Genomic DNA, 25854 nt, shown 5'->3' with positions numbered 1-25854 from the left:
CCAGTGAAGATGCTATTTCCATAATCCGGGTGAGGAATGAGATCTCATGCATTATAAAAAGCAAATTGAGTGTTGTATTGGTTTTCTAGGGCTGCCATAACAAAACACCACAGACTGGGTGGCCTAAACAAAATTAATTTATTTTCTCACAGTTTTGGAGGTCCAAGATCAAGATGTTAGCAGGTTGGTTCCTTCTGAGGCCTCTCTCTGTGGCTTGTAGATGACCACCTTCTCACTGTGGCCTCTTCACCACACATGTACATTCCTGGTGGCTCTTTTTGTGTCCAAAATTTCGCCTTCTTAGGAGGACACCAGGCAGATTGATTAGGTCCCACCCTAGTAGCCTCATTTTTAAATGTAAACCTCTTTAAAGGACCTGTCTCCAAAGATGGTCACACTTTGAGGTACTGGAATTAGGACTTCAACATACGAATTTTGGGAAGGATACAATTCAACCCCTAAGTGATAGTGAGGAGTCATATGCTCTTTTGAATTGTCTTTTCTACTTTTCTCCTAATTTTTGATTCAGTTGGACAACTTTTGTAGTTGCTTGTTGTGTGTGTGTGTTTTGCTTATGGTCCTGAGCCATACTCTTCATTTTTTTTTAGATGATGTGTAGAGCAATAACAAAAAACTACAGTTACTTACATGAGGAATCTAAGAGAGGACTAGGCCTAACAACATGGTAAAAGTTACTTTTACGTGTGTTTCAGGCAGTTGTAGTGATTTGACATTGTGGGGTTTTTTTGTTTTGTTTTGTTTTGTTTTTGGTCCTTGTGTTTTCTTTTGTAAGTTTGTCTTTTGGACCTTGTTGCTTTTTATCTTCTTTGTGTAAAGAAAAATATCAACAATTATAATGTTATAGATTGAGTACAGGATTATTCTGAAAACAATAACTACTTTCACATAAAGTAAATTAAATTTTATATGAACAGGTGTGGCAAAACATGTTGGTGATGCCCTCAAAGAACATGCTTCCAGATCATCTCGAAAGATTTGCACTATTGGAATAGCACCCTGGGGAGTGATTGAAAACAGAAATGATCTTGTTGGGAGAGATGTAAGAATGATTTTAAAAATTTCTTATATTTGAACTTGTATAAACAAAATTAGAGCAAGAATAGTGCAAGTCACCTTAAACTATTCATGATCATACCATACTTTTCAAATTATGTTTAAAAAGTATTTTCCTGAGGGGCGCCTGGGTGGCTCAGTTGTTGAGTGTCTGCCTTCTGCTCAGGTCATGACCCCAGGGTCCTGGAATCGAGCCCAGCATCGGGCTCCCTGCTCAGCAGGAAGCCCTTTCCCACTCCCCCTGCTTGTGTTCCCTCTCTCGCTGTGTCTCTCTCTGTCAAATAAATAAAATCTTAAAAAAAAAAAAAGTGTTTTCTTTCTTTTCCTTTTTTCCTGAGGTTTTCTTATGATCCTTCCAAGAATACATTCATAGATATAAGTAATTGTCATCATAGTATTAGTATGTTTTGGTTTTGGCCTTTCTTTATAACGGTTTTACACCTTTTCCAAATCATGCCAGTCTTTGTAATAAATTTTTAATGACTATATGATATTAAGAATTAATTTTACTGTCACTAAGAGTAGTAATCAAATGTTAGTGTTTTATTTGAGTAGGTTAAGGACATGTGGATTGGTTATTAATATTTATCAAGAGAGTACTAAAAAAGAATTACTGAATTATGATCACTTTCAAGTGCGATTAAATTTCTAATATCAATTTTAAAGATTGTATGAGGGCTAGAAAAATAAAAAACTATAATTGATATTAGATTGTTCTTATTCAGTGTCCTTTGTGTATTGCACTTTATTCACTAATAAACTAACAGTTTCTTCATACTATATACTCATTTATTTTGTTTCTTTTGCATGTGATAATAGAAATATATATTCTGCAGTAAGAGTTGAAATATAATTGTATGGTCTGACCCATTATTGATTAACCATCAGCTGGCTTAAAAGCTTGTGCTTTTTGACATATTTTTTGACATTTTCTATTTGTTACTATATTGTAAATAGAATTTTATCACCTTCTTGCCTTTACAGATTATTTTAAAGTTTATTTTTTCTTTATATTAAATCCTACCCACTAACTCTTATGTTTGCTATTGTTTAGGTGGTTGCGCCTTATCAAACCTTGTTGAACCCGCTGAGCAAATTGAATGTTCTGAATAATCTACATTCCCATTTCATATTGGTGGATGATGGCACTGTTGGAAAGTATGGGGCAGAAGTCAGATTGAGAAGAGAACTTGAAAAAACTATTAATCAGCAAAGAATTCATGCTAGTAAGAGAATTTATAAATTTGTTATTGTTCAAATTATTCTAGGTATATTAATGGCCAGCAACATTCTAAAAAGGTTCTTTAAAGTGCTCATTTCCTTTTGTGGCAAGACAACATATGAAACAACAAAAATGACTGACCTTAGACAAAATAGACTTAGGGAAAGAAGTCTGAGGCCAAATAGGGTATTCAGATATTGATGCCAAAGCCACAGAGGTTCATTGGAAGCTCTTGCTATTATAATCCTATTGCAGCCCAAGGAATTCAGAAATATTCTTAATGTGTGATATATTCTAATACATGACTTGAAATTCAGGATTGAAGAGGAAAAAAGAATACTTTATTGCAAAGTAAGAATCATCTTGTTTAAAGTTTATAACGTGAATAGGTATCACTCTTTGGTAGTTAAGTCTTAAAAGTTGGTATTCTTGACACTTGTCTTCCTTTCCAACCACGGTCATACTTTCTGGTTTAACATCTAGATTTTACTTTCAAAAAGAAGAAATTTTATAATCCTAGGACACCAAGGAAGGTGGGCTCTGTGACAAAGTGAAATAGAAATACAAAATTATAGAACGGTGAATTCAGATATGATCGAGTCATATCCTCTCCTGAAATTTAGGAACATTTTAGAATCCTACAGTTACTTGTATTTCTCTCACTGCATTGCAGGTTACTGTAAAAACAAAAATTGGTATTCTTCACTAAATCTTTTCTGTTACTCTTGTAGAGGTTCTGGATTTTATTGATCAGTTCCATTTATATAATCCTGACTCTGTCATTAACTTCTATATTAATGTCTCAGTGCATTTGAAATCAGAAATACACATTTTAAAAGTGAATAAAAACAAATATACATTAGAAGTTCAACTCATACAGTATTGAAAAGCAAACTGAGGGCACTTCGGTGGCTCAGTCATTAAGCGTCTGCCTTCGGCTCAGGTCACGATCCCAGGGTCCTGGGATCGAGCCCCATGTTGGGCTCCCTACTCGGTGGGAGGCCTGCTTCTCCCTCTCCCACTTCCCCTGCTTGTGTTCCCTCTCTCATAGTCTCTCTCTCTCTCTGTCAAATAAATCTTTTAAAAAAAAAAAAGGAAAGCAAACTAGGGGTGCCTGGCTGGCTTATTTGCTGGACCGTGTCTCTTGATCTTGGGGTTTTAAGTTAGAGCGCCACCTTGAGTGAAGGGATTACTTAAAAAAAAATCTTTGAAAAACAAATTGGTGTTATAAATTTCTTGTCAAGAGTTCAATTAGTGAAATATACAAAATAATTTTCACTTTTCAGTGAAACTAAATTCTAGTGCATGCCTAATCATTTATTTTCTAACTTTGTCATTTAGAACTACTTTAATGAAAAATTAATTCATTCAGTATTTAATTCACTTAGGCTAGATTGGTATCATGTTGAATGCTTGAAATGAAGTCAACACAGTCTTACAAGAAATTATATTTTGGCTTTTTATTTTTATTTTGTGTTTTGATTAAGTAAAAAATAAGATTAAATTACTGTATTTTGCCTAATGTCTTATAATCTTTTACTTTTTTAAGGAATTGGACAAGGTGTCCCTGTGGTGGCACTTATATTTGAGGGTGGGCCAAATGTTATCCTCACAGTTTTAGAGTATCTTCAGGAAAGTCCTCCTGTTCCAGTCGTTGTTTGTGAAGGAACAGGCAGAGCTGCAGATCTACTGGCATATATTCATAAGCAAACAGAAGAGGGAGGGTAAGTGTGTGATTACAAAAAGATTTCACTATGTAAAGAGGCTTGTGGCTTTTAGAGTATTAGATTCATTTCAGTATTTTATGAACACGAAAATTTAAAGTTTAATACAATACCTTGTATGGTTTGAGGAAATAGCTTGTCTAATACATTATTGGAATGAATTAAAGTGTAACAGTCTACATAGAGGACAATTTTGCAAGATCTGTCAAACATACAGAGGCACATATCTTTGGACCCATTAGATCCATTTCTAGGAATTGTTTATACAGATGTACTTTTTTATACATGTGAAATACATAAAAACATAAAAAGTTACTCATTACAGTGTTTATAAAAGTAAAAGATTGGTACAAAATAGAATGTATATCAAGGGGGCTAGATAAATTATGGTATATCTACATAACAGAGTAGTTTGTAGCTAAGAAAGGTTGGTATCTGTGTACTAGATTTGGGAAAATTACCAAAGTACATACATGGAAAAAGGAAAGCAGTTGTGATGGAACTGGGCAGATGGAAGATAGTGGGAAAGAGACTTTCACGATGAATTTTCATATTTATGTTTAATAATTTTTATAATTTCATATTTTTGAGCCATATAAATATATTACCTGTTGAGGAAGAGAGAAAAATGTGAATGTGCTCATGTGTAAGACATCTTGGTGAAGTATTGCTTAATACACCATAGTATCTTAAAATTACGTTTATAGAGGCGCCTGGATGGCTCAGATGGTTAAGCATCTGCCTTCGGCTCAGGTCATGATCCCAGGGTCCTGGGATTGAGCCCCGCATCGGGCTCCTGGCTCAGCGGGGAGCTTGCTTCTCCCTCTCCCTCTGCCTCTCCCCTTGCTCATACTTTCTCTCTCTTTGTATTTCTGTGTCTCAAATGAATAAATAAAATCTTCAAAAAAAATGCTTTAAAAAATAAATAAAATTATGTTTATAGAGTATCTTATAAAATGTGAGTAGTGCTGTTGCAGCACATGCCTTGTAAAACAATTTAAAATAATTCAAAGAACTCTGAGAAACAAACTGAGGGTTCTAGAGGGGAGGGGGCTGGGGGGATGAGTTAACCTGGTGATAGGTATTAAAGAGGGCATGTACTGAATGGAGTGGTGGGTGTTATACGCAAACAGTGAATCATGGAACACTACATCAAAAACTAATGATGTAATGTATGGTGATTAACATAACAGAATAAAATTTAAAAAAATAATTCAAAGAGAAAAATAACTCCATTTATTTTCTCCCCATATGACTCATAAGGGACAATATTTCACTCAGGGTCAACTATTTAATATTAATACATTATCTCTAAAGGTCTTACATGGATTCACCTATACTTGATATTAGATTCTACAAATAATAGAAATTGAAATCAGTGAATTTATTATGTTTCCTCTTCAGCAATCTTCCTGATGCAGCAGAGCCAGATATTATTTCAACCATCAAAAAAACATTTAACTTTGGCCAGAGTGAAGCAGTTCATTTATTTCAAACACTGATGGAGTGCATGAAAAGAAAGGAGCTTGTAAGTATATTTCAGCAGAATAAGCCTTTTTATTTCATTCAAAACACATTATAAAATTGGTGAAATATTTTTTTTTTTAAGATTTATTTTAAAAGGAAAGAGAGTGCATGTGGGGTGGGACAAAGGGGGAGGGCGGGGGAGAAGGAAAGATTCTGAAGCAAAATCTGCACTGAGCACCGAGCCCCATATGGGGCTCCATCCTGGGGCTTGATCCTGCAACTGCGAGATCATGACCTGAGCCAAAACCAAGAGTTGGACACTTACCCAACGGAATGAGCCACTCAGGCACCCTGAAATACTTTTGCTTTTAATTTGGATTTAAAATTCTAAAGTTTTTTAACCATGTAAAGATGTCATTTATTGGGCACCTGGGTGGCTCAGTTGTTAAGCATCTGCCTTCGGCTCAGGTCATGATCCCAGGGTCTTGGGATCGAGCCCTGCATTGGGCTCCCTCCTCTGCAGGAGGCCTGCTTCTCACTCTCCCACTCCCCCTGCTTGTGTTCCCTCTCTTTTTGTGTCTCTCTGTCAAATAAATAAATAAAATCTTAAAAAAAAAAAAAAAGTCTTTTATTGTTTTCTTCAAACAGAGTGATTATCAGAGGATTATAGTTTTTATATGGTATTGAGACATATATTTGCACTCTGTTTTAGGAAAATTTTATTAACTAGCCTCAACAGATTATATCTAGAATCAAGGAAGAACTGTAAAGAGTAGTTAAAGGCTTCTCTAAAATATATTTGGAGGGGCGCCTGGCTGGCTCAGTCAGTAGAGCAAAGCAACTCTTGATCTCAGGGTTCTAAGTTCGAGCCCCACATTGGGTGTAGAGATTACTGGAAAAAAGAAAATCTCAAAAAAAAAATAGAATATATTTGGGAAAAGAATTTATTTTACTCTGAATGCTCAGATTAAATTAAAGATCAGTGTTGTTTAATTTCAGTTATCTAAACATGGGCTTTAAGTTTTCAGAGATAAAATTTTTTAACAACTATGACAAGTAGATGAGAACATGATTTGATCTGCTGTTTTTCATGCATTTCCTTTTTGTACACAATAATGTTGCAAAATGTATATGGGGTTATGATAGTCTTACTTTATGAAAAAATGTTATTAAAAACCTCTCAAGTGGCATTTCACTTCAAATAATTTAAAGAAATTTCCAGGAAAAGGATTGAAGAAAACATTTTTCATTCAAGAACACTATTATATAGGGATACCTGGGTGGCTCTGTTGGTTAAGCGCCTTCCTTCGGCTCAGGTCATGATCCCAGGATCCTGGGATCGCGTCCCACATCAGGCTCCCTGCTCAGCGGGGAGCCTTCTTCTCCCTTTGCCTGCCGCTCCCCCTGCTTGTGTGTGCTATCTCTCTTTGTCTCTGACAAATAAATAAAATCTTAAAAAAAAAAAAAACACATATATACATTACTTGAATTAAATGTTCACTCTGTAGAAAGAACATCAGGATTTACTTAGACATATAATCTATAGTCTTAGGCCATAAGTTGCTTACTCTAGTAAAGGACCTGAGATAGGTCAAAAAATGAATATAATATGAAACTAAATATTTTTAGTATACTTGCTATTTTTATTTGGTAAATGATAGAAGTTTTTTAATTTTGTGGGAATTTTTGGTTGAAATGAAGTAATTTCTGATCAAAACCCCCCAAAAACATTATCTCCCATGTAATCTGAAATTACTTTGTTTTATATACCTTATGCCTTAGCTTTGAAAATATAAAGGCATAATATTATGAATTGATCTTTAAATAGATCACGGTTTTCCACATTGGATCAGATGAACATCAAGATATAGATGTAGCAATACTTACTGCACTTCTTAAAGGTAAGATTTAAAAGTTTTTTTATTTGATAATTTATTTATAGCTTATTTATGTAAGATAGGACTTTTTAATCTAGCTAAATGTTTGGGAACTGAATTTTTCAATAATTGTTCTTTGTGGAAGACACAGTGTTACCTTTCTGTGACAGTAAATGGGCTTTTGTTTTTGTCTTGTAGAAATTTAAAAAAATTTTAATTTCTAGCAGGGTTTTTGCCAACAGACCCATTTAATTACAGTATTAAGAATGCACATTTTTAATTGGCTGAAAGCAAGTGTTTAAAGGTAACGAGGTCTTGGTTGATAGAAATTAAAACATTCTTAACCATGCTGTTTTCATTCTGAAAGGAAGTTTGGAAAGAAAACTAGTGGTATCTTTGAGGACTAAAGGGTTAACACACATCACATTGAACTGTTTTGTCCTCTCATCTTGCCAAAGACATCCAACCGATAAACAGAATTACAGTGAAAAATCTTGCCAAAAATTAGAAGCTGAAATTGAGTCCCATCTGGGTGGGTACTTGAAAGTCCAGGTATGCTGTGAAGTGACAGGAGCAGAGCAAGAGGACACCATGTTGTTGTCATTCACAAGAATTTCCCAAATATGAGACCATAATAAATTGCCAATAGAATAAACATTTAAAAAATACTATAATAAAATATATTTACATCTTGGGAAAAAGACATCATAAATAATAGAAAATCCAGAAACTTTTATAAAGGGAAAGATCAATAAATGGGATTGCATACATATAAAAAATAAAAAGAGAACACCTAACCTAACACTTGCCATAGACTTTCTTTGTGCTAACCACTGTGTTTTAGTGTTTTATACTGTTTATCATTTAATCTCACAACCCTAGGAGGCAGATTTCCTATTATTTCCTCATAGGTGAAGAAATTAAGGAATAGGAATCTGGAGGGACTACAAAGAGTTGTTACAAATTAATAGTAAGATGATGACTACCTCATGGAAAAATGAGTCAATTTATGTAAAAGATGTTAGCAGAATAATACAAATGCTTGGCAAAAATGTGGAAAGATGGTTAATATTATAATTAAAACAAAGTAAATCTTAATACAGAAGCATTTTACTCCCCTATTGGATATTTTTGTACCATTGATGGATGGTATCACCTTTCTGGAACGTATTTTGGCAGTGTATCAAAAGTTTTAAAGTATATATTCTTTACCCAGCATTTTGGCTTCTATAGAATCATCCTATTTAAATAATCAAACGTGCATAAAAATATACTCAACAAAAAATTCAAAATAATCTGAATGGCCACTAGAGTATTTTTTGAATCAACTTTAGTTCACCTTTAAAAGAATTAATATGTATGTAAGGTAATCTGTATGTACTGTTTTACAAAACTAAGGTATGATGTTAAGGTACATAAAGTAGGTTACTAAATACTTTGTATAGTATCATCCACTTTTGCATAGACAAAAGTATTTGTATGAATTTATATATGTGCAGAAAAGTGCATGTTCTTTGTGGAAGACAAAGGATGTTTTTCATAATCTTAACATGGTACTGTCTCTGTGATAGAAACAGATATCTTTGTTTTATTCTTATGTTCTGCATTCTGAATTGTTTGCAATGAGTGAGGCTGTGTGTTTTCTGTAGTTGGAAAATAAAAGCCCTCAACCCTGGGGGGTAACCTTACCTTTCTGAGGCAGGCTGCCTCTGAACAGCGACTGAAATGAGCTATGTAAGTTAATTAAAAGGGAATGGGGAGAATTCATAAGTGCTCACATTTTAATAGAGATAAATTAATTGATCTTGTCAACTGTTCTCTCTGTTCAATTAGGCACGAATGCATCTGCATTTGACCAGCTTATCCTTACATTGGCATGGGATAGAGTTGACATTGCCAAAAATCATGTGTTTGTTTATGGACAGCAGTGGCTGGTATGTAAATAATCTAAATACACTATGTAATTAAATTAGACTGTGTAATAACAAAGTATTTGCTGGAACTGTGATCTAACTTGACATTTTTGTCTGCCTAAAATGCAAATTGGTCTAGCTAAACATTTCTACAGCATCCAGATCCATTTAGGATTTAATAAGTTCTGTTTTCCTTATGATAAAACCTTACTTTCTATAGGGTATAGATCACTAAAAATCCTAGAACGGAAAGAAGTCTTAGAAATAGTGCCTATACATCTCTCTCTTTTTTTTTTTAAGATTTTATTTATTTTGACAGAGAGAGAGCACAAGTAGGCAGAGCGGCACGCAGAGACAGAGGGAGAGGGAGAAGCAGGCTCTCCGCTGAGCAGGGAGCCCAATGTGGGGCTTGATCCCAGGACCCTGGGATCATGACCTGAGCCGAAGGCAGCCACTTAACCAACTGAGCCACCCAGGCACCCATACATCTGTGTTTATCAGGGATATCGGCCTGTAATTTTCTTGGGTCATTATCTGAATTTGCTATCAAGTTAATGCTAGCCTCATAAAATAAGTTTGGAAGAGTTTCCTCCTCCTTTATTTTTTGGAAGAGATTAAAAAGGATTGGTATTAATTCTTTGAATGTTTGGTAGTATTCACCAGTGAGCTGTCTGGTCCTGCTTTCCTGTTTGTTGGTAGGTTTTTGATTATTGATTCAATCTCCTTACTAGTGATTGGTCTGTGCACATTTTCCATTTCATCATGATTCAGTCTTGGTAGGTTGTATTTTCCCAGGAATTTAGCCATTTCTTCTAGGTTGTCCAGTTTTTTTTAAAGCATTTATTTGAGAGAGAGAGAGAGAGAAGGAGAGAGCACAAGCAGGAGGAGCGGAAGAGGGAGAGGGAAAAGCAGGCTCCCCTCAGAGTAGGGAGCCCATAGGTTGTCCTTTTTTTTTTAAAATTAATTAATTTATTTAAAGATTTTCTTTATTTGACAGAGAGAGACACAGCGAGAGAGGGAACATAAGCAGGGGGAGTGGGAAAGGGAGAAGCAGGCTTCCCGCTGAGCAGGGAGCCCTATGCAGGGCTCCATCCCAGGACCCCGGGATCATGACCTAAGCCAAAGGCAGATGCTTAACAACTGAACCACCCAGGTGCCCCCATTTTTTTTTTTTTTTAAGATTTTATTTATTTATTTGAGAGAGAAAGCACGAGCAGTGGGCAGGGGTTGAGGGAGAGGGAGAAGCAGACTGCCCACTGAGCAGGGAGCCTGACTTGGGGCTCAGACCCAGGACCCCATGATCATGACCTGAGCCGAAGTCAGACACTTAACTGGCTGAGCCACCCAAGGTACCTGGTTGTCCCAGTTTTGTAGTATATAATCGTTCATAGTAGTCTCTTATAATCATTTGTATTTCTGTGGTATTAGTTGTAACATCTCCTGTTTTATTTTTGATTTTGAGTCCTCTCTTTTTTTTTTGGTGAGTCTAACTAAAGATTTCTCAACCTTTCATTTATCTTTTCAAGGAACCAGCTCTTAATTTGATCTTCTTTATTGTTATTTTAGTTTCTATTTCATTAATTTCTATTTTAATCTTTCTTATTTCCTTCTTACCAACTTTGGATTATTTTGTTTATTCTTTTTCTCATTCCTTGAGATGTAAAGTTAGGTGTTTGAGACTTAAAATTTCTTGAGATAGGCATTTATTGCTGTCAGCTTTCCTCTTAGAACTGCTTTTGATCCATTCTACAAATTCTGGTATTTTTATTTCCATTTTTAATTGTTTCAGGGTATTTTTTGTTTGTTTCTTCTTTGACTCACTGGTTGTTCAGTAGCATGTTATTTAATTTTCACATATTTGTGAATTTTCCAGTTCTTTTTCATAGAACTCATTTTTTGTTTCATACCATTGTGGTTGGAAAAGATGATTGATATGATTTCAGTCCTCCTAATTTTATTAAGACTTTTTTATGGCTTACCATATGATCTAGCCTTGAAAATATTCTGTATTCACTTGATAGAATGTGTGTTCTTTTGCTTTTTGATGGGGATGTTCTGTAAATATCTGTTAAGTCCATTTAAGGCCAATGTTTTCTTATTGATTTTCTGTCTGGATGATCTATCTATCGATGTAAGGGGGGTGTATTAAAGTATCCTACCATTACTGTATTGCTGTCTCTTTCTCCCTTTGTATCTTTTATTATTTGCTTTATATATTTAGGTCCTCCTGGGTTGAATGCGTAAATATTTACAAATGTTGTATCTTCTTGTTGGATTGACTCCTTTATTATCATGTAATGCCTTCTTTGTCTTATTACAGTGTTTGTTTTAAAGTCTGTTTTGTCTGAGAGAAGTATCGCTATTCCATCTGTCTTTTGGTTTCCATTGCAGGGAATATCTTATTCTGTCCCTTCACTTTTAGTCTGTGACTTTACATCTAAAGTGAGTCTCTTGCAGGCATCATATAGGTGATGAGTCTTGGTTTTTGTTTTTGTTTTTTAATCCATTTAAACACTGCATTTTGATTGGAACATTTAGTCCATTTACGTTTAAAGTAATTATTGATAGCTGTGTACTTATTGCCATTTTGTTCATTGTTTTCTGGCTTGATGGATTAATGGATAAGGAAATTGTGTATATATAGAATGGAGTATTATTCAGCCATAAGAAAGAGTGAAATCTTGCTATTTGCAACAACATAGATGGATCTTGAGATCATTATGCTAGGTGAAATATAAATACCATATGATCTCTTTTATATGTGGAATTAAAAAAGAAAAATCAAGCTCATAGATAACAGAACAGATTGGGGTGAGGAGGTGGGGAAAATGGGTGAAGGAGTCAAAAGAAGGGGTTAAAAGAAAAAAGAAAGGGAGGGAAGCGGGGGAGGAAGGAAGGAATGAAAAGGGAAAAAAGAAATAGTCTTTTATGTACAAGAGAAGAAAAGGAGGGAAGGAGGGCGGGAGGGGGGAAGGAAGGAAGAGAAAAAAAAGGAATAGTCCTCTATGTATAAGAGAATTTATTACAGTGTTAATCTTAGATGTTTAGACCAGTTCCTTCCACGGTCTTTCCCATCTCTCATCTTACTAAATGGCAACAACCTTTTCCCAGTTTGGAGAAAAGAAATCTTAGCGTCATTTTTTATTTTCTTTTTTTCATATATTCCAATCCAATTCCATTTATAAATGTTTTCAGATATACTTTCAAAATACCCAATTTTTTATCATCCTGGTCCAATCTGCTATCACCCTTCTATATTGTTTTAGTAGCATCCTCCTTGGTTTCCTTATTCTCATTCTCCCTCTTAGACAGAAGATGGATCACATCACATTTACGCAGAGCATAATCCAGAGCCCTTATGATGGCCTACAGGGCTTCACATCTTCTGCCCTATTAACTACCTCTGTTACCTCATGTGTTAACACCATTCCCTTTGCACTCTTTTATGTAGCCATATTGGCGTCTTCTTAAAACATACTAAGAATGCTCCCCCCATCTTTGTACTTGCTGTTTTTTCTCTCTGGAACAGTTTCCTCCAGATGCCTACCTGGACTTGATTTGTTTTCTTTTTCTCGTTTCCTTTTTTAAAAAAACATTTATTTAAGTAATGTCTGTACCCAATGTGGGGCTCAAACTCAGGACCCCGAGATCAAGAGTTAGACACTTTTCTGTCTGAGCCAGCCAGGCACTCCTCTTTTTCTGATTTATAACCAAACTTGTCCTCCTCAGGCTTTTACTGTCCACCATATTTTATTAAGGTTTATTTACTTCAGAGAGAGAGAGCACAAGCGTGTGTGGGTGGGGGGAGGGGCAGAGAGAGAATCCCAGGCAGATTCCACCCTGAGTGCAGACCCTGACTTGGAGCTTGATCTCATAACCCTGAGATCAGGACCTGAGCCAAAACCAAGAGTTGCTCAACTGATTGCACCACCCAAGCTCCCCATCCACCCTACTTTAATAGCAGTCCCGTGACAGCATTTTCTGTGTTCTTTGCCATTTTTTTCTTTAGCATTTATCACCATATATCTTAGCCATTTGTTTCTTTCTACTCCTAGAAAGTAAATTTTACAGAAGCAAGAATATTTAAAAAAAAAAAGAATTTTTTTGTTAACCTGCTATATTCACAGACTGGCATAGTAAACACTTGACAAATTTTTGTTATATGTCTGAATCACTGGGAAACTTGGCAAAATAAATGTTCATCCCCACCTTGGATTATTTTATCCAGTCTTTACAGAGGATGATCTAGATCTTTTCTGTCTACAAAGTGTAAACAGCAAATTGCAGTAAAGTATGCATAGCATGAACTTCATTGTAGCAAATTCTGTTTATGGATGTACACACATTCAGGCATATCTACAGGCACTGTGTAGTCATAGAACCTTTCTGGAAACTGTTATTATGGGATATATTTATAGAGATGAAGGCCAGAGGAGACAAAGTTTCATTTTATACCATTTTGGTATTTGATTATTTTTTTATTTTTTTTTTAAAGATTTATTTATTTATTTGAGAGAGCGAGAATGAGAGAGAGAGTACATGAGAGGGGGGAGGGTCAGAGGGAGAAGCAGGCTCCCTGCTCAGCAAGGAGCCCGATGTGGGACTCGATCCCGGGACTCTGGGATCATGACCTGAGCCGAAGGCAGTCGCTTAACCAACTGAGCCACCCAGGTGCCCCTTGATTATTTTTTTAAACCATGGGAATGTATTTCCTATAAATAATAAAAAAGAATAGTCACTTCCATTCTTGTAGGAGTAATAAAAAAGAATAGTCACTTCCATTCTTGTAGGACTACAGCAGAAAAAATTAATGTTAATCAGCTGTGGTAAAGCTGTAACTTAAGTAAACCAACCTTTTATTCCCTTGAATAACTTCATTGGGGTTTTTAATCTCCTGAGATGTAAAGGCTTGGACAAAGCCTTTATCTTCTGTGTATATGTGGTTTATGTCATGGATTTGTTCTGCACAATAATATCTGTTTGATTTTGTGCTTTCCTTCATGCTAGAGTTTGCAGCATAATTGTTTTACTGTTTTTCCTCTTCATTTGTTAGGAGTTCAGAGTGCATTGAATGTATGAAGAAATGTGGAACAAAACAGATACTTTTTCTTTAAACCTTTTTTTCTCAGATGTGAAAATTTTGTCAGGCTTTATTGTTGTTTTAAGGCTGTGGTTATAAACCTAATTCAGATAGAACGTTTCTTTCTGTTCAATTCAGATAGAACATGTCAGTTTTATTATGACCTTTTTATTATACGAAAATAGACTTTCATTTAGTGCATTTTTTTTAAAGATTTTATTTATTTATTTGAGAGAAAGAATGAGAGAGAGAGAGAGCATGAGAGGGGGTTGGGTCAGAGGGAGAAGCAGACTCCCTGCCAAGCAGGGAGCCCGATGCGGGACTCGATCCTGGGACTCCAGGATCATGACCTGAGCCGAAGGCAGTCGCTTAACCAACTGAGCCACCCAGGCACCCTCATTGAGTGCATTTCTATACAAATTTTAAAAAAACAATATAATGCCATATTGTAATAAAGACAAATGAAAGTGATTTATAATAAAAATAGATACTTCAGTGCAGAGGTGCTTAAGAATGGCAACATATAGGTGGCATAAGTAATTAGATGCTTACACTTATTTTATGTAGAATCAGTGTAAATGCTGCAGTTGTGAGTGCACACTAATACTGAATGTTGTTGGTGACTTAAATTCCATGAGAGCAGAAAAACACCCATGAAGACGACCAAATAGGAATTAAGAGTACAAATAGTTAATGTTAGAATAAGTAATAACATCAGAATTATTTGTATGTGATAAGAGAAAGAATCTTAACTAAAATAGGAATAACATGCCATGATAAATGACCAGTTGTTAGTATGAGAAAATAAGTTTTACAGTGTTATTAATTAGTTTGGCCTTATCTTTAAGTGCAGTGTCAAAATATTTCCCTTGTTATGACATAGAACTGAGTGGTAAAAAAATACTGCAGAAAAAAGATCTTTCATCTTGAAAACCCATCAGGTATAAGGTTTGCATTTAGTCTATATCCTGAAAAAGATCTTGGTGACCAAATCCTTTGCTGAGTGATGAAATTAGAGGATACACTGAAGAAAGGTTAATAGAAGTTACTGTAGAGAAGTTGTATAGTTGTCTAGTAAACTTCTGAAGACAGCATCAGAATAAGATTGGAAAACGAGAGGTAAAAAAAAAAAATCATTTTGGTATTGATTTTTCACCACAAAATTTTATTCTATCATATGGTACCAAAATATTAAAAATATACAGAAGTTGGAGCGCTTGGGTGGCTCAGGTGGTTAAGCATCTGCCTTTGGCTCAGGTCATAATCCCGGAGTCCTGGGATCAAGCCCTGCGGTCGGACTCTCTGCTCCGTGGGGAGCCTGCTTCTTCCTCTCCCCTGCCTGCAGCTCACTCTCTCTCTCTCTCTCTCTCTGTCAAATAAATAAAATCTCAAAAAAATATATACAGAAGCAATAATATGAGATGTTAAAGTATCTTAATATTATACATATAAAATATATTAATATTAAATATATTAATATTCTACTAATAAAAATACCCTTTACTTACAGTACTTAATGAAATCTCTATATTTGTGTCTCCACTAATTTAATAGCATTTGATTCAGAGTTTGTTGAAAAATATCTAAAGAGTCCCTAAAAACTAAAAAGGGTTAGCTTGTAAATGCTGACTGATATACATGTGTTACATTAAACTCAAACAGCACAGATTGTGTTGCTGTTTGGAGATGTTATGTTTCTCTAATGGTGAATAATTCTGCTAAAGTTCTAAAGAAAGCTAAGTACCATCTTACCTAATTTATATGGTAGTTGTATTTTTGGAAAGTTCATTTTGTAAAACAAACCATGACAATACTTTGTGTTTATATGTAAAGCAGAACTATTGCATTTTTATTCATGAACATGTAACAGGATAACAAAATTGTGTGAGATATGGGACACTTCCTTTTTGAGTGAAATTGTCTGGCATGTTGTATGATCTCTGGTATTCTTTGAATGTTGGTAATGGCCCCCAGTTATTGAAATGATCCCTCAAAAAAACCTTTCCTAAACATTGAGAACTGTTGCTCTTAAGATATTTCTCCCCTAAATTGACTTAATGATGAATTCTTTTTTTTTTTAATCCCTATATAACACTCTCCTGCAGAAATACTGCTTATGAAATGTTCTTTGGAGACTGCTACTCTATAGAGGTCTTTTCTGCTATTCTCTTTATACCTTAAGTCCTAGCCTTTTACTATTTTGTGTGGGGTTTTTTTTGAGGTGGGGTCAGGGCAGAGCAAGAGGAAAGAGAGAATCTTAGCAGACTCCACACGCAGTGTGGAGCTGGATGCGGGGCTTGATCTCACAGCCCTGAAATCATGACCTGAGCCAAAATCGAGTTGAAGACTTAACTGACTGAGCCCCCCAGGCACCCCTATTTTGCATCTTTTAAATTTTGTTCTAATACTGTTCAGGAACAAATAAGGACTTTCATTTAGAACTATTTGTATAATTAGACTGTGAAATATATTGATTAATTTTTATTTTCTTTTAGGTTGGGTCCTTGGAACAAGCTATGCTTGATGCTCTTGTAATGGATAGAGTTGCATTTGTGAAACTTCTTATTGAAAATGGAGTAAGCATGCATAAATTCCTTACCATTCCTAGACTGGAAGAACTTTATAACACAGTAAGTATATGTTAAAATTCTTTGTTGACTAAGGTTATCTCTTTGGGAAGTGTAATTGTACCTGAACATATCCAGTTCTACTGCTAAAACCTTTAATGATTTTCTTGATTACTTAGAATAATTACAGCCAGTGTTAGGGTGGGTTGGTTATGTGACAATCTGAAACCCTTTCCTTGTTTCTGATATTTCCCCTGTCACCATAGTCACATAAGAAGGAGGTAAAGTATTAATAACCCTGTCTCCCATTCCTTCTCCTCACCCCTTTTTAAAACCATAGGATCAGCTTCTTAATTACAGAGTCATTGTATTTTCTTCTTCTTTTTTTTCCTCTTGGGTAGTCATTTGTTACACCAAACTTCTTTTGATGGCTTTTCTTAATGGATAAATTACAGATTGTTTTTTCTTTTCTCCTTTTTTTTTTTTTTTACATTCGTGATTTTGACCTTGTGGTATCCCTCTTTTAGCTTACATACAGTTTTTCGTTTTTTTTTCTAAAGAGCTCCTGAAAACTGTTTCCTTTACAAAGCCTTTCTCAGTTCATGTGTCTAGCATTGGAGAGAGTAAATACTGCCCTTGTTACTGGTTTTCCATGTTACCAACATTAATTTAATTGTACTATATTTTGAGGTATACTATTACCAAATCCTAGCTTTCTAACTTTGACTTCTCTGCAAAGCTGTCTGTTCATTCATCAATTTCTGCCTTTTTATCTCCTCCTTTTCATTCCTAATGTCTTTGTACTTTGTGTTTATAGCAGTCTTATTATAGTAATCTAATCTCATTGTCCTTTCTTCAAATCAGTTCTTTAAGCTAATTATTGTAACCCTATATTTTACCATATCTTTCCCCAGTTAAAAAATCTTTGATAGCTCCCCAGTGTGTATAGAATAATAACCAAGCTCTTAGCTTGATCCAAAGTTTTTCAAACTTTGATCCAAAAAAATCCAAAGTTTTTCAGCTTTTGAGATTTTGCCCTAGCTAACTGTCACTTGGCCTTTTATTCCCACCCCCACCTTCCCATACTGGATGTTTCAGTTATGTTTCTACCTATTATTAGTCCCCCAAAATATAAACTTTTTAAAAAAGCATGTCTTGTTTACACACTGCTGGTGTGTGTTTTTCTCTCAGCTACTCTGCACTTACTGGAATTTTATTCATTATTTAGAACATAGTTCTAATCTGTGCCACTACCTCCACGAACCCTTCGGCATAGTTAGTTGAGGACAATTATATCTTCCCTGTGGATTGTAAGCTTCTTTTGAGTAGGGATTATATCTTTTATTTTCCCCCATTTTTTTTCTTTAATAGTATCTAGCACAGTTAGATTGAACTTTGTTGGCATTCTACTCTTTCTAGCAAACAGGTATAAAAATTAAAAGGATTATTCATTGTGCTAAAGTAATAAGGTATACTCCTGAAATGTAAAGCAGATATAAAAGTAATAAAAAATAAAAATTGATCCCATTAGCAAGGCAGGTAATTTTTTTAATTGTGTAACTCAGAGTTATTAAGATGATATTTACTTTTCAGCATCAGTAATTGATAAGCTTTGTTTAAAGTTAAAGGATTATATAACATGATAAAGTAGTGGTTCTCAAACTTTGTTATCAGGGTCCTATTACATAAAAAGTTGTTGGGGACTTAAAAGAGCTATTCTGAAGAGGGTTTATTTATGTGTGTCAATACCACATTAGAATGTATAATCAAGAAATTTAAAAAATACTAATTTTAAGTAACAATAATAAATCTATTACATGTTAACACAAAAAACATTTTTCAAGAAAAATAGATTAGTGAGGAGTGTAGAATAGTTTTACTGTCTTACAAATCTCTTTAATATATGACTTCATAGAAGGTAGCTTTTGAATTTAATCTTATGATACCACACAAGAAGCCTCTGGAAAACTCCACTGAACACTGAGAGAAATGAAAAAATGCAAATAACATGTGGGTTTTTTGTTTGTTTGTTTGTTTTGGGGGGGAGAGGGGCAAAGGGAGAGGCAAAGAGAATCTTAAGCAGGCTGAGCATGGAGCCCAACATAGGGCTCAATTTCACGACCATTAGATCACGACCTGAGTGGAAACTAAGAGTTGGATACTTAACCAACTGGGCCACCCAGGTGCCCTAAATGAAAATAACCTCTTAACATGATTCTGAAAATACTTTTGATCTCGTGGACTGCCTAAAAGGGTCTTGGGGGCCCTCAGGGGAGCTAACTGGACCACACTTTGAAAACTGCTATATTAAAGTATATTTATTTTATACTTAGAAGTTATATTTAACATTAATGGACTAAGATAAAATAGAATTCTAAGTATTACTTTTCTGTATGATTAGGGAAAATACAATACTTGCCAATACCTAAAAAATATGAAATACTTCATATTTTTTAAAAAATTAACATAAGGAGAAGAATTGCCAGAGAGAACTCAGCTCCTGAGTGGATAGATTAAATATTATAAAAAGAAAGAGCAAAGTAAGGCAAAATAAGAGTTTATACCCAGTATTAGGAACAGTCGTTTTTAGATATTATGCAGAATTTTATTTTATTTTAAAGATTTTATTTGACAGAGAGAGGGAATACAAGCAGGGGGAGTGGGAGAGGGAGAAGCAGGTTTCCCACAGAGCAGGGAGCCCGATGTGGGGCTTGATCCCAGGACGCTGGGATCATGACCTGAGCTGAAGGCAGACGCCTAACGATTGAGCCACCCAGGCTCCCTTAGATATTATGTAGAATTTTAAATTGGGGCGCCTAGGTAGCTGTCAGTTAAGCGTCTGCCTTCAGCTCAGGTCATGATCCCGGACTCTGGGGATCGAGTCCCGCGTCAGGCTCCCTGCTCAGTGGAGGATCTGCTTCTCCCTTTTCCTCTGTCCTGTTCATGCTCTCTCTCAAATAAATAAATTTTTAAAAAAATTAAATAGTGTACAGCTCCATTATCAATGAAAGAAATGTAAATTAAAGATAGAATTGTAAAGCTTTCAAAGTTTGCGTGATTTAAAATTTGTGTTTTTGCATAAGTAAAACATAACCTAAATTGTACATCTTTTTGAAGGTAAATATGATGATATGAAATGGTTTATCTTTTTCTTTGCTCCATTTTATGGACAGAACTCATTTAGCTGAAAAACAATATAATTTGAGCAACAATATCATTTCATAAAGTCCTGTAAGTAACAAAAGAAGTTACATTATTTTGAAGAAAAATAATAATTTGCTTTAATTTTTTTCTCCTTAAAGAAACAAGGTCCAACTAATCCAATGCTATTTCATCTTGTTCGGGATGTCAAACAGGTAAGAGTTTATTTTTGTTTTTGAAAATGCTATTTTAAAAATTGGTTATACTTCATCTGTTTCAAAAACACATTTAAATATTGTACATCTTAAAAATATCAATAAAATGACATTTAGAGCAAGATAAAATAAGGGCTGAGTTTGTGGTAACTTAGCAGTAAAGAGCATAATATATCAGAAATCAAGAAAAATTTAAGTTTATGAAATTAAGACCAATTTTTCTGAGTTTCTAGTCATGTGAGATCCAGTGTGATGAATTTCATAATGCTCATTGGTCCCTAAAGGAAGATCATTGAAAGAATGTATCTTCTTTCTCTGTGTTCAAAAGAAATTTTTGAATTGGCGCCTGGGTGGCTCAGTTGGTTAAGCGACTGCCTTCGCCTCAGGTCATGATCCTGGAGTCCCGGGATCGAGTCCCACATCAGGCTCCCTGCTCAGCAGGGAGTCTGCTTCTCCCTCTGACCCTCTTCCCTCTTGTGCTCTCTGTCTCTCATTCTCTCTCTCAAATAAATAAAATCTTTAAAAAAAAAAAATTTGTTACCTCGACCTGTAAAGGACATTGAGTAAAGACATTGAAGGATACACTGGATGGTGATCTTCATGGCAGATTTTGCCAATAAAATGCTGAAATGTTGAAATCATGCATGAATGCTCTCTTAATATCCACTATTGATCATTATTTAAAGCCATTCTGTGGTGACCAAATTTGATGCACTAATATTCCCCTTCTCTTCTATTGGGATTCTTTGTGAATTAATTAATATCACCCTTCTCTTCTGTTGGGATTCTTTGTGAATAGTTTTAGACATTTATTAAAAATTTTATAGTCATTTAAAATATTGGTATCTAATAGTTTTATTTTCATAAGTGAAAAGATAATTGTTTAATTAATTGAAATATTTTTTTAGTTTCTGAACTAAAATGCTTTTTTTCTAGAATTCTTCAAACTTTTACTTGCTATTAAATGTGAGTGTACTATTAAAAAACTGAAAAATTAAAACAGAAATGTCATTTTCTGTTTTAATTTTTTGTTTTGTCACTTATTTAATAAACTAACATCCCATAGGAAGAACATAGACTTTATTATATTTAAAAATATTTTTAATTCAGTTTTTTCCATGTGTTTTCCTTTATAGCTTTATTAAAAATTTCACATACCATAAAATTGATCCATTTAAAGTGTTTAGTTCAGTGGCTTTTAGTATATTCAGTTGTGCAACTATCACTGCAATCTAATTTTAGAGTAACCCTGTACCCATTAGCAGTCACTCCCCATTCCTGCTTTCTTCTCTACTTCCTGCCTCTCTCCTGCCCTAGGCAACTGTTAATCTACTTTCTATCTGTATGGATTTGCCTATTCTGGACATTTCACATTAATTTGTGGGTTTTTTGGTTGTTAAAATAATTAAGGCTTTTTTCCCCCCCCTTTCTCCCAGAAAGCTTGAGTGATGGGGGAGACCTTCAGTCCAGGGGTTTCTAAAACACATTTGCATTATGATTTACTTATGTGAATTAGCAGAAGGAACTATAGTTTTTAATTCTACAAACAAATAAGAGATTTGTTATAAATTGACTGTCTTTACATTGGTGGCTATACTAAATAAGCCAATTTTTTTTATTTCTGTAAGTGAAAAATCCTAAAGGAAAGGCAGTAATTGACTATTTTCTGATTCAAATTAATAAGTTGAGTGTTGTAAGTAGTATTTGTGTAGTTTGAGAAATTGTTTATCGTACTTTTTTTTTTTAGGCAACTCACATTATTTCCCTTAATTTAAATATTTCCCATTTAAGTGGGATCATATCATGTATTTGTCAAATATTTTAAAAAACAGAAAACTAAAAACATGCATGATAATCCTCATTCATAAGGCATATTTTGAGGTTGCTCAAGACAAAATAAAAAGAAAAATCTTGCATTTAAGGTGAGAAAATATATATTTTAAAGATTTTATTTGAGAGAGAGAGAGAGAGCATGAGCAAGGGGAGGGGTAGAGGGAGAGAGAGAAGCAGACTCCCCACTGAGGAGGGAGCTGGATACAGAACCTGATTCCAGGACCCTGGGATCATGACCTGTTCCGAAGGCAGACACTTAACTGACTGAGCCACCCAGGCACCCAAAACTATTTTTGATTAATTTTTAAATCAGAGATTTAAGGAATAAGTATCTAGATATTTAAAACTTCACAGATGAAACCAAATTATAAAAGGTATAAGCATTTTTAAAAGTACTGGGGGACCTAGGGGCTCTTGGGTGGCTTAGTCAGTTAAGCATCCAACTCTTGATTTTGGCTCAGGTCATGAGATCCAGCCCCGCATCAGGTTCCACACTCAGCATGGAGTCCGCTTGAGATTCTCTCTCTCCCTCTCCTCTGCCCCTCCCCGCTGTGTGCGCATGCAGGCTCACTTGCTCTCTCTCTAAAATAAAATCTTAAAAAATTTTTAAGTACTAATTTTATGAAATTATAATTAGGGAAATGGAAAGAATGGTGATGGTAGGAGGGCAGAATTGGTTAATATATGTAAATTGTCTTATGATTAAACCCTTTTAAGATTATTTAATGAGATTAACCAAATATTTGATTCTGAACAGACAATCTTCCAAACTCACAAATGGCTCATGTTCTAAAAAATTGTTGCCCTGGGGAAAATGAAGTCTTAGTTCTAAACAGTGTTATAAGTGGTAGTTTAAATCTTAGATGAGACTATAAAAACTTGTGTAACCTGTAATATAACCAATATAATTTTGGCTAAAAAGTACTTATAAGTACTTAAGGGCCTGCGTGGAAACATAATTAACATTTATAGCATTGTTTTTGCAGGAAAATGTAATTTATGATAATGTGCCACAGTGAAAATGGAATACTTGACTCTTAGACGTTCCTTTGCCTCTATGTGTGAAGTATTAGGGCAGTGGAAAGATCAAATGCTCTTGCTGCTATAAGTCATCCTTCTGTCCTGAGCACACCTTTGTGACTTCAAAACTTCAGAATCCCTTCTTATAGAAGGAAATGAACAAGTTACTTCCTTCTCCTGTAAAGATAGCTGCTGGCAACCCCAGCTTCTTGTAACAAGTAAACATTTGTTATTTTGGAGAGTGGGTGTATTTCTAGGCATGCATGGAAATATTGAGAAATATCCTATTTAAAACTAATGTCTTGTTTCCAGGGAAATCTTCCTCCAGGATATAAGATCACCCTAATCGATATAGGACTTGTTATTGAATATCTTATGGGAGGAACCTATAGATGCACCTACACTCGGAAACGTTTTCGATTAATATATAACAGTCTTGGTGGAAATAATCGGGTATGTAATATTTTGGGGGAAGTCTATATATGTCCTTTGTATTGTACACTTTATAAGTTAAGAATTCATAAAAACTCATATACTTTAAAAGTTTAAAATTACTTACATTTTTATATTAGAATAGTGAAAGTAGCATTGTCTTAAAAATACAATATTTTCAACTATAAGAGTACACAGAAATATTTTGTAATTGAAATCCAAAACAAAATAATTATTTTCTGTGTGTGTACAAACACATTTGTACATATGTATGAATTCTTGAATTTTTATGATTTATCAGTGTATTTAAATCTGTAAAAACTAATAAGCTTTCATTTTCAGAGGTCTGGCCGAAATACCTCCAGCAGCACTCCTCAGTTGCGCAAGAGTCATGAATCTTTTGGCAATAGGGCAGATAAAAAGGAAAAAATGAGGCACAATCATTTCATTAAAACAGCACAGCCCTATCGACCAAAGGTATGTTTCTGTAAATTTTAACTTTTTCTGAATTTTGTTCTATCTAATTTACTAGTATTTATGAAACAGAAAACTACTTGTTTTAGCAAGAATGAACTTTTGTAGACACATCTTTGATTTTTCATTTTCCCATATACAAAAAGATATTTATTATGACTTAACGGTTCTATGAAGTTTTTTATATTTAGTTATAATAAAAATTTTTAAATGTTTTGATAAATACTTAACTGCCTCCTTTTATTCCACTGTAACTGATTAACAGCGTGCAAGGTAAGTATTTTAGACACACTTTTCTTCCATTAAAGTTATGTTTTATCAGATATTAGTTGAAATATTTAGGCCCTTCCTTTAATTTTGGAAAACTTTATTACAATGACTTTTTTTTTTAGAAATGCCATTTCTATAAAACCTGAGCTATAATAAAATAAAGTATATAAAATTTATAAATTTATACCATTTTGATTTGTGCAGTCTATATGAAGTTGAAGAATAGTGTAAAGGAGATTTTATAAAAATTCTCACATTAATGTCATATGGCCTTATTATAATGAATCTTAGACATTTGTTTTCCATTGAAGATTGATACAGCTGTGGAAGAAGGAAAGAAGAAGAGAGCCAAAGATGAAATTGTAGATATTGATGATCCAGAAACCAAGCGCTTTCCTTATCCACTTAATGAACTGTTAATTTGGGCTTGCCTTATGAAGAGACAGGTCATGGCCCGTTTTTTATGGCAGCATGGTGAAGAATCAATGGCTAAAGCATTAGTTGCCTGTAAGATCTATCGTTCAATGGCATATGAAGCAAAGCAGAGTGACCTTGTAGATGACACTTCAGAAGAATTGAAACAGTATTCTAAGTAAGTTATATTTTATCATTTCAAACATTTAAGAAATACAACAAGATCATGTTTAAGTGGAGGTTATAGTGTCATGCAATAAATGGGTATATATACATATAATTTTATTGGCACAATTAAAATGTGTTAGGTACTTTTTTTTATTGAGAGGGAGATAGAGAATCTTAAGCAGGCTCCTCTCTGGAGCGTGGACTTAGAGGGCGAGTCTCAGGTTTGATCTTCCAACCCTGAGATCATGACCTGAGCCGAAATCAGGAGTTGGTAGCTTAACTGACTGAGCCACCCAGGCGCCCCAAAATGTATTAGGTACTTCTTAGAATTCAGAAGGAAACTTTCCTGTTCATGCACGTAAAAAGAGGTTATTGTTTACAACTCAAGAGAAATATTTTGGCAAGAAAGAAGAAATGCCAGAAGTCAGTTTAATAATTGCATATACTAGCAATTAATTAGATTAGGAAAAGTTCCATTTGGAGTGGTAAGGAAAAGAAAAAAATAAGGTTTTGAGCTGTGTTCTAAGGAAATGAATGGGATTTCAACTGGAAGGGCATTTCAGAAGGTGGAACTATATACATGGAAGAGTAAAACAGTTCACAGAAGTTTACATTTAGAGTAATAATGACTGTCAAGCTGGAAAGATAGTTTGTAGGAAACCTTATGATAGAAAATAGAACTTAGCTCTCCCAAAATGGGCTGTCTTTGGAAGAGAGTAAGTGTTATTAGTGAAAATAAGCAGGGATCTTATGATCACTTACTCTGGGAATCTAAGATTCAGATGTTTTTCATGATTAGGTTAGTCCTATTCACATTATTCTTTCTACTGGGTACCAAACCTTTTTTATGTTTTTTTTTTTTTTTAAGATTTTATTTATTTATTTGAGAGAGAGACAGAGATAGCGAGAGAGAACACAAGTGGGAAAGAGGGAGAAGCAGGCTCCTCGCTCAGCAGGGAGCCC

The 25854-nt window shown here is 34.6% G+C and overlaps 1 protein-coding gene across 1 annotated transcript in view; it reads left to right on the top strand.

Moving 5' to 3' along the window:
• The window catches only part of TRPM7 (transient receptor potential cation channel subfamily M member 7), a 118720-nt gene that overhangs the window by 44520 nt on the left and 48346 nt on the right, over nucleotides 1–25854 (top strand). The window contains exons 6-16 of the mRNA XM_088024788.1: nucleotides 936–1060; nucleotides 2129–2300; nucleotides 3846–4020; nucleotides 5425–5548; nucleotides 7316–7388; nucleotides 9198–9298; nucleotides 16853–16987; nucleotides 20227–20280; nucleotides 23446–23586; nucleotides 23908–24042; nucleotides 24621–24901. Coding sequence (XP_087880914.1) covers nucleotides 936–1060; nucleotides 2129–2300; nucleotides 3846–4020; nucleotides 5425–5548; nucleotides 7316–7388; nucleotides 9198–9298; nucleotides 16853–16987; nucleotides 20227–20280; nucleotides 23446–23586; nucleotides 23908–24042; nucleotides 24621–24901 — 1516 coding nt within the window. The remainder of the gene's footprint in view (nucleotides 1–935; nucleotides 1061–2128; nucleotides 2301–3845; nucleotides 4021–5424; nucleotides 5549–7315; nucleotides 7389–9197; nucleotides 9299–16852; nucleotides 16988–20226; nucleotides 20281–23445; nucleotides 23587–23907; nucleotides 24043–24620; nucleotides 24902–25854) is intronic.

Source organism: Eumetopias jubatus, unplaced genomic scaffold, assembly GCF_037043125.1.
Source record: "Eumetopias jubatus isolate StellerSeaLion01/CBP00866 unplaced genomic scaffold, mEumJub1_p1.0 scaffold_7, whole genome shotgun sequence".
Lineage (NCBI taxonomy): Eukaryota > Metazoa > Chordata > Mammalia > Carnivora > Otariidae > Eumetopias > Eumetopias jubatus.
The sequence above is the reverse complement of the archived record's forward strand: the minus strand, read 5'-3'. Positions and strand labels throughout refer to the sequence as shown.